At 37.9% G+C, this 8,902-nt stretch overlaps 1 protein-coding gene across 2 annotated transcripts; it reads left to right on the top strand.

Annotated features, from left to right (window-relative positions):
* Positions 1-2,215: 2,215 nt before the first annotated feature.
* LOC125672852 (uncharacterized) lies at positions 2,216-5,928 on the top strand. 2 transcript variants are annotated; one of them, XR_008800138.1, is made up of 4 exons: positions 2,223-4,313; positions 4,622-4,754; positions 5,016-5,257; positions 5,601-5,928. XR_008800138.1 is itself a non-coding variant. In XM_048909071.2 (3 exons), exons 1-3 carry the CDS (start codon positions 4,194-4,196, stop codon positions 5,705-5,707), a joined length of 360 nt encoding a protein of 119 aa, XP_048765028.2. In that variant the 5' UTR covers positions 2,216-4,193; the 3' UTR covers positions 5,708-5,928. The 2 variants fall into 2 exon arrangements, 1 of the variants encoding a protein (XP_048765028.2); XM_048909071.2 differs by lacking the exon at positions 5,016-5,257 and having other exon boundaries at positions 2,216-4,313.
* The last annotated feature ends 2,974 nt before the right edge of the window (positions 5,929-8,902 follow it).

The raw sequence follows: 8,902 nt of genomic DNA, 5'->3' as shown, positions 1-8,902 counted from the left end.
CTTGACAATTTACATAGTTACTTATGAGGAAGTATTTTGACCTTGACTCGTGACCTTGGCATTTGATTCAAAACAGTTGAGGGCCTCTATTTTTTAGAGTCTGGACGTTCATCAGTGTCACTCGTTTAACATATCTTTTTAAATATAGGTATGTGGATTATATTTCAACATCATAAGAAGACCGTGCTTGTAACTGTAACATACCAATGATGGTCATATTGAAGTCATTTAGTATGCTGGGAAAGTCAATATCTTTAATATCTGACATCGTTGGAACCCACGAGTTGATTCATTGATTATCATTCATATGGAGACGTCACCATTGTCAGTGAGGGTTGCAAAATTTAAGCCTATGCTCGGCGCTTAAATTACGGCCTTTGAGCAGTGGGTTCCGATGATGAATATTTCATAATCTTATCCTATTATGAATGGTATACCTTTATTTTAGAATCATATATTACAAAATAGACAAGATAAACACACACAATCTTTTTCATTTTCTAATTTTGCCCATATATAGTCATCATAGCTAATCGTCTTCTCAATAGCATAAAGGCAACTAAAATATAATGTGATCTGCTGTCCTGATAGAAATTCTTTCCGGTTAAATGAACCACACCCTTTCATATCCTTTGAGGCAACATAAGCATCGAACATACACTGATGCTTCTGACTTGGCCCCCACCAAAATTGCAATATGACACTTCCTACAAAATCAATAAATAATATTCATTTTAAAAGAAATACCAAGATGAATATATGCAAGCATATCAAAATATTATGTCCCATCTAAAATGTATTACTTGTTCTCCCCATGTCATCTGCATCTACTACTACATGTAGCTGCAATATGTATTCCTTAAATTATATGTTTGAATGAAATCTTATTCAAACCCTTTTCTAACGGTAGGTAATAACTTACTTAAATATATGTATTCTTATCTAGATTTAGTTTTATCTAAACTCTAAGGTGATTATATGACCTCAATTAATCAACACATGGGTTAATTATAATATTCAAAAGTGAGAATTGTTTTGCGGTGTTTTATCACTTGAGGACTTATGCGACGTTTCTCAATAATATATATCAATTTTCATGAATGTGCACTCTGTCTCGTTTCTACAAAAAAAAATCTTGGGGTACGTCGTATTACCATGTCTGTTTTAGAGATAGCATACCGGTACTCAGTATTTTGATAGTTTCTAATTGTTGCAATCAAAAGTTATGTATTACAGAAGGTTGTATATATAAGGACAGTACAAATATATTTTAGCAAAGAAGGGCTCAAATCCAGGACCCCTGCATTACAAGATAGGTTATCTAATCTCTAAGCTACCCAGGCCGGTATATAATATAAGTATAGTAATATTACTACAATATAAAATTTAAATTTATTTCCGAAATCATACAATAGCTCTTTGTATCGAGAAGATGGGAAAAAAATCCAGAGAAAATGTCAGAAATGTTGCTAATTGTATATCCTTAATAAATACTTTTGTTTTGTTAGTGGCATGTGTAAAATGAAAACAAAATCAAGCTGAACAAAAAAGAAAAAAATAGAATAAATTCCCATGTATAACATGTATAGGCTAAGGTGTATCAGTATTGGTATTTCTACAATATTTCAATTCTGTTTAATTAATTGAATTTATTCATAGAATTGATAATTTTTTTAAAGTATCATCAAAAGTAAAGAATAATTAATACATGGATGTCTAATAAAACTGAATAGTGTTCCCACCTCAATTCACTTCTCAGTTGAGTATCTGTACATCATATACATGTGTCATGCTATGGCAGATCTAGAGAAATTCATAATTGTACACAATGTCTATGAAAACATTTGACATCAAATGATTGTGATCAAGTTGATTAATTCTAGGCTTGTGAATGGATTTCAAAGTAAATAGAATAATTACCTGTATTACTAGAACGCTGGTAGATCTACTCAGAGATATGTCTCTCACACCTTCTTCTTTCGTGTGGTTAAGTGGAGAGAATATTTTGAATGTCACATGTCTTCGTCTAAACTTCTGTCAGCATGCAGTAAGACATTATCCCGCCATATTATTTGTGTTTCTATGTAATTTTACTGCCTTATCACGTTGAAGAGTTTCAAAGGGGAATAACTCTTGGTTACAGAATGCATCCCCCCCCCCCCCCCGTTGACAACCGTTATTCGCCGGTTTGATGCGCTTCTTGTCCGTAAACATGCGGTTGGTGTCCATTACATCTTTGGTTGACCCGCTGCATCTCTGGTAGTAGTTAGGTCGTGACTCCACCGGACATTGATGGATATGAACTGGACAATTAAAGGAAAAGAAACACATGAGTTCCGATTAAAACGCATAACAACGCATAGGCACCGTACACTAAGCGGACTCCATATCCCTTTCAAGTTTTGAACATGCTCAAAACTTTCCGCCGGATAGACCGAACTTCGCCGGACAAGGAACGCGTTGGCGGAAAGAGAAACGGACCAAAAACGCAAAGGAACGGAGACAAACGAATTGACAATTTTGTTATCCGTTTGACGTCCGTTAGCGTTATCGGTGTTCCACCTTACCGGATAATGTAAACGGACGTCGAACGGGCAAAAGTAATTGTGACATAATGGTGTCCGTTGGTATCCGTTGATGAAATCGTTCCCAACGCTGCTCGGGGTTCCTGCGATTGGTGTAGGAAGCGTGTAAAACGCTTAATAACCGCACGATTACTGGACATGCATTAGTGGTCGATTAACGGGCCGGGTTAAGGTAGTACTCTACATCGTCATAATGGCTGACTTCCTTTAAAAACATGGAAGACAAAATCGATATCAGCAATATTTGACTTTTCCTTTTCCATTTAAATACCTAGCTGAGTAGCTCAGTAGGTTAGAATACCGACTGCTGAACTGTAGGTCGCAGGTTCGAGTCCAGCAGGGGTTTTAAATTTTTTTCAGATTACCTTCTACTAAAACTGTATTTTTTGACAAAATAAAGTAAATTTGAAAATTGTCAAATTCAAAATATTTTTGTACATATCCTACACTTTTCATCTACATCAAATTTCTCTGGTGTAGCATAACTCCTTAAACTCGTGGGACTCGAAAGAAACTTTCAACGTGTTTGCGAGTCACTAACAAAACGTATATAAATCGAAAGTGACATATGTCCATGATGCCAGTCTCCAAAAGGAAGGTCTACCGGCAGGGCACGGGGAAGGGCTACACGATTCCCATCTCTTCTGACAAAGCTGGGGAAGAGCAGACCGCCAAAGATTCACAGGTAGAAACCCTGTCTGAATCTGGAGATATTCCCTAAGGTTATCTCTATTAACGGGTAGTACCGTCTGAATAACAGAGAAAAACCAGGTTAAACGAAACTGATATAACGTTCTTTCAACTTTAGACGAACGGACTTGTACCAGTCCCGTGGACCTCCATTTTACAACCGTTAATCGCCACGTTCATGCGGGGTTTTTTTTGTTTTTGTCTGTAGACATGCGGTTGGTGTCCTCTACATCTTCGGTTGACCGGCTGCATGCCCGTGACTTACTTACGTCCACCGGTTATCAACGGATGCGAGCTGGACAAGTACAGGAAAAGAAACGCATGAGTTCCTATTAAAACGTATAACAACGCATAGCTAACATACGTAAAGCAAACTCCATGCTCCGGAGGTGTCCGTTACAAGTTTTGAACATGCCCATAACTTTCCGCCGAATAGACCGGACTTCGCCGGACAAGGAACGCGTTGGCCGAAAGAGAAACGGACAAGAAACGCAAAGGAACGGAGACGAAATTATTGAAAATTTGGTTATCCATTTGACGTCTGTTAGCTTTATCCGGTGAGGTGTGGCTCTTGCTTTGGACTGAAAAATCGCAAATAGCTATTAAAAGATGTACTTGGATATGGTCGAAAAATGACGTATGACGTTAGGCCTGTAATAACTTTATTTCAGGTTCATTATTAAAGATGGTTGTCAGAGAACAATTGTCTCCCTTTGTTTTGCAGCTACATGTTTAATGTCTGTAATTGAAATGTATAGTCCCGATATAGGGTCTGTAAGTCTCGTCATGTGATTGCCGAGATTTAACGAGATTATTGACTTCCGGGTACATCAACATCTCAGATTGCACTGTGTAGAGAGTGGTATACATAGATATAGCGGTATCAATCGATTATGAGGAGGTTTTAACGAGATAAACATGGGAATTGAACCATTAGTGGAGTCGTCGAGGATTCTTTGCTTCGTGTTTGACGAATTACGTGTAATAACCGCCAGTGTACAAGCATCGACGAGGGTACGTCTTGCAGATAAAGAGCAGGTTGGTAAAAGCGTAATCTATGAGCTAGAGATGTACGATACGTTTTCATATTCTCAAATCATTCCAATTGAAAATATATTAACACTTGAAAATAAAAACGGATTATGCATAAAAACTTGCTTTGTGTTTATACGAACGTACTGGGGAGATCGGAAGGGGGGGGGTGTGAACAACGATACTACATGTACGTACCTGTAGTGTACAGTTGTATACATATTCAATAAACAAAGCGCATTAAATGTGCCTATCTATATCAGTTACATCACAGATGGGTTAAGATTGTTTAATATTTTAAAATTATTTTATAGATATGCCTTGAATCTGAGGATAAAGGTGTTGTGCACGTGCATTCATCATTTATGTGGATGTCTGATGCCAGTATACCCATAATGGGGCAGTATAAGTGTCGATCTTCATATGGCAGCAAATTTTCAAAGACAGGTACACAATTTAAAGATAAAAATAATGCCAATACATGTTTGGATCTATATCTATTATGATTATAATAATTATAAGTTTATATGTTGTAAACTTTCTTGCTTTTTAGAAATTTCCTTCTTTATAAGCTGTCTTGCTGTTATGCCCTCTGGGCCCAAAATTAAAATAAACTTATCTTATCTTATCTATACCCAAAGTAGGTAATGAATGGGTTCGAACTGTGAAGATAAAATTTTTACATGTAGATATATTGGAAATTTTCAGATATAAGAAGGCAAATAAAACTGTTCAATGTAAAATACGCCAGTAGTTGGATAAAACATCCAAAGCGGCACAGTCAAAGGTCACAACAACAATGGAGGAATTAACTGCATGCATCCTCATTCCGCAGGGCAACAGGCCATTTTCAGCAACCCCTGAAATTCTTAATTGAGGCTAAGTGCCCATTTTCAGCTCGAACAATGACAATTAAAGAGGCCTGTGCAAATGTTGGGATTTCCCTCTTGGTAAGTCAGCATTATAGATTGAACAATTATGTGTATGTGTACCTAATACATGTACATTAGCTGTACATATATGTATTCATATATATTATTATGGATGTATCCAAGTTTATTATAACTTTAAAGTAACATTTTATGAATGAAATACGAATACTACTTAGGCTTCATTGTGATATTGAACTGCTAATGTTCTTTATAAACTTTACTTGCATCAAGTTTTGAATACTGCAGTACATCTATGTCAAAATAAGTATGCATATTGCAGTATAATACTTTCACCACTAATCAGAGCACTTGTAAATCATGTATATTTTATCAATACATGTAATGACATTTGCCATTTTAGAATGTGATGCAAGGGATGGTTCGCTGCACCTCAAAACAAAATATGAATATTGGCATCAGATTCAAGGACAACAACACCTGAAAGACACCCAATGCTGTGATTGCTAGCGTGGATTCCTAGTGACACTCAAATAATTCACATTGACAAAGATGTATTATGGTCAACAAACTTTTTAAGCGTGATAGAGTTTAATTATAATAATGAGGTATATTTGCAGTCTAAAACACACACACATAACCACATGTACATACTTTATTATGATATCAGTGGTGCATCTATCAAAGTTATGTAATTACATATATATTTAATGAATAAACATTATAGACAGAGTTTTTCTTATTTTAGATGAACCAAAATATGTATAGACACAGTGTCCAGCTTTACAAAAATCATTCAATTACATGCATTTACTAAAAACAATGGATTTTACTTCTTTTTTAATAATGCAGATTTGAAAACCTTCAGAATGAGAACAAAAGGCTTTATGTTTGATTGTATATTGTTTAACGTTCCTCTCGAAAATATTTCATTCTGATGGAGACGTTCCAAAAGGCTTTATATTCATATGAATATAAAAGGCTTTATATTTATATAAACATGTAGAAAAGTTATATTGCATGTATGGTATTCATTACTTTTAACTTTAAAAATTCAATGTGGCATGTATGTGCAGATTTAAGGTATATACAAGTAGTATAACGCCCCCCGATGGCTGGTTCAACTGAGTGCACTTTTGAGGTCAAAAGGTCAAGTGTCCCCCGATGGCTGGTTCAACTGAGTGCACTTTTGAGGTCAAAAGGTCAAGTTTTAGAACGCAGTGGAGAGCGGACTAGGGTTGCGCGTGCTGAGGTAACGCGTGCTATGCGCGTGCTAGGACGGCTGGGCGGGTATGAACTAGAGCGCTATGAGATAGTAGCGCGTGCTATGACGCAACAATGGGTCGATAGCGCTATGACGTAACAGTAAAGTCGCTATGACGACAAGGCCTGTGTTTTATCGGTGTGTTAATCCTTTAAAATCCACAGTGGTATGAATAAAAAAACGCATGATGTGAAGTTTACACATTTATTAAATAAACAATTTGAATAACAATTGAACACAATTTTATACAGTTAAATATTAAAATTGTCAGAATAAAGTCCACACAAGTTTTATCACACACGTTCATTCTTTATTCTTTCGGCTCAGCTTTCTCTTCTTTTTAGGGGGTTCTCCTTCACTCATCTCTTTACTCGTTTTCTTAGGGGGTGGTGGGTTCCACATCTCCGATGGGGTGTACTCTCTTATGACCGGAGGTTTTGTGCCGGGTACCTCACCAATCATAGCCATCAATTCGTCTTCATCTCTTGGGCAGTCGCTGATCCAGTGGCCTAATTTCCCACACTTGTAACAAGGGTCCTTTTCCACAGTTTTCTTGACTTTCTGGGGGCAATCTGGCGACCAATGTCCCGTTTCTCCACACGTAAAACAGGGGTTAGTGGCTGGGTCCTTCCTTCTTCTGCTGGTGATGTCCTTACGGGTTGCTGCTAATTCCTCGAATTTTTTTACCAGCACCGCGGTGTGATTGGCGATTTCATCAGCCATCACGTTGATCCGGTTAATAACACCGTCCAGTGTGGTCGAAATGATGGCGAAATCGGTCCTGGTCATGCGGGAATCTTCTCTACCGAAGGGTGGTTTATCGTATAATCCTAACTCTAGTCCCGTAGCGTCCTGTGAATCGGGAAAATAGAAGCCTAATCTCGGGTCTGTCGGATTCTGGCTAGGGAGGAAATCCGAGGTCTGGGCCATCTTCACTTGTTGAGCAATGTAGTCTTTCTGAGGCGGGAGATAGAAGCTCGAGGTCTTCCCCATTTCGGACTCCTGATCGTCAGCCATAGCTTTCTTCAGAGGAATGTAGTCTTTCTGTGGCGCTATCTGGTTCTGTACCAGCTGATCTATTTTCTTCTGAGCTTTGTCCACGAATTCTATTTGTTTCTGAGCCATGTCTTCTGGAAGGTGATTGAAGATCGAATGAGGACTGACACTTGGGCTCCGCTTTTATAGCCAGCAAACTGTCTCGTGGGGAGCACGTGGCTGCAGCATCTTTTCTGGAAAAACCGGTTTCATTTAGAACATCTCGCGACCAGCGCATACTAGTGCACATTGATACACATTGACTTTAGTGCAATGGAACTTATATTGGTGTTTAAAATAGCCCTGAAAAGGGCTGTTTTGTATGTGTGTGTGTGTGTGTTTTTAATAATCTCTTAGGCCAAATTCGTAGGGATAATCTACATCATAAAAGTTATAACTGTGATCTGCTGAGGTAATGGCGTTTTCTATTTTTTGAGCTCTGCTACCTCGGAAATTCATCACGTTGATTGTTTCCAGCCAATAAATGTTTGCACAAAAAAGCTGCCGCCATGCACCGCCTCTGTTACGACGTTTTTTCAAACGCATGAATCCCGACACTTTTCTGGTTCCGTTAGACAGCGTGTAAAACTGGGCAATCATAAACTGTATTACAGTATTGTCGCGGTAGCAATCTTCCAAATCTATCAGAATGGCATGTTCCGTTTCCCTCTCTTGAAAGACATATTCAAAACACCAATTTTTAGATCTTCTCCTACGATTTCTCATTCGACGCATCTCTTTCAATTCTTCCCATACGTTGTCGTCCATGACTAACAGTGTAATGCTCGAGAATGTTAGCGCGTGCTACTTTACAGCGCTCTATTGCATCATCTTTTTTCTGGAAAAACCGGTTTCATCTAGAACATCTCGCGACCGGCGCGTGCTAGTGCACTAATTGAACTTGAAAAATCCTATTGTATCAAATCTAGAATATTCTCTGCACTCCACGACCTTTCCCTATAAATACGAATGTTTTCTTAACTTATTTATTCACTATGGGTGGAACTTCCAACACTAGGTTAGACGGTCATACTTGTATTATAGATTTTGTCAAGATTGTTGAAAATTCGTCTTGGTATAAATCTGCTAAAGCCTATGTACAATCGGCGATACACGAGGTGGGGAGTCTTGACAGTTTTCAGAGGATTGCTAGATCGTTAGTTAAAGATACGAATCCCGGGCGATTGATCATGATCTATTTGTATGCCGAGGAACTGAAGAAAATCATCCCCGATCAAATCCGAGACATCGAGATCATTCTACAGGAATGTTTACAAGAAGGATTCATGGAAATGATCCGTTTTAACTAGTTTTCCTTCATTATTGAATCATGGCTGGAAGTGACAACATCGCAGAAAAAGCGGATACTTGTATTCATTTTAGTCATTTACAAATCATGGCTGAAA

This window comes from Ostrea edulis, chromosome 1 (genome assembly GCF_947568905.1).
Source record: "Ostrea edulis chromosome 1, xbOstEdul1.1, whole genome shotgun sequence".
Taxonomy (NCBI): Eukaryota; Metazoa; Mollusca; class Bivalvia; order Ostreida; family Ostreidae; genus Ostrea; species Ostrea edulis.
Note: the sequence above shows the minus strand (reverse complement) of the source record. Positions and strands in the feature narration are given on the sequence as shown.

Bases quoted from the DNA above. Each gene is read 5' to 3' on its own strand.
- LOC125672852 (XM_048909071.2), top strand. From the start codon at position 4,194: ATGGGAATTGAACCATTAGTGGAGTCGTCGAGGATTCTTTGCTTCGTG. The intron at 4,314-4,621 runs GTTGGTAAAAGC...ATTATTTTATAG, and splicing joins GTCTTGCAGATAAAGAGCAG to ATATGCCTTGAATCTGAGGA. The intron at 4,755-5,600 runs GTACACAATTTA...TTGCCATTTTAG, and splicing joins CAGCAAATTTTCAAAGACAG to AATGTGATGCAAGGGATGGT.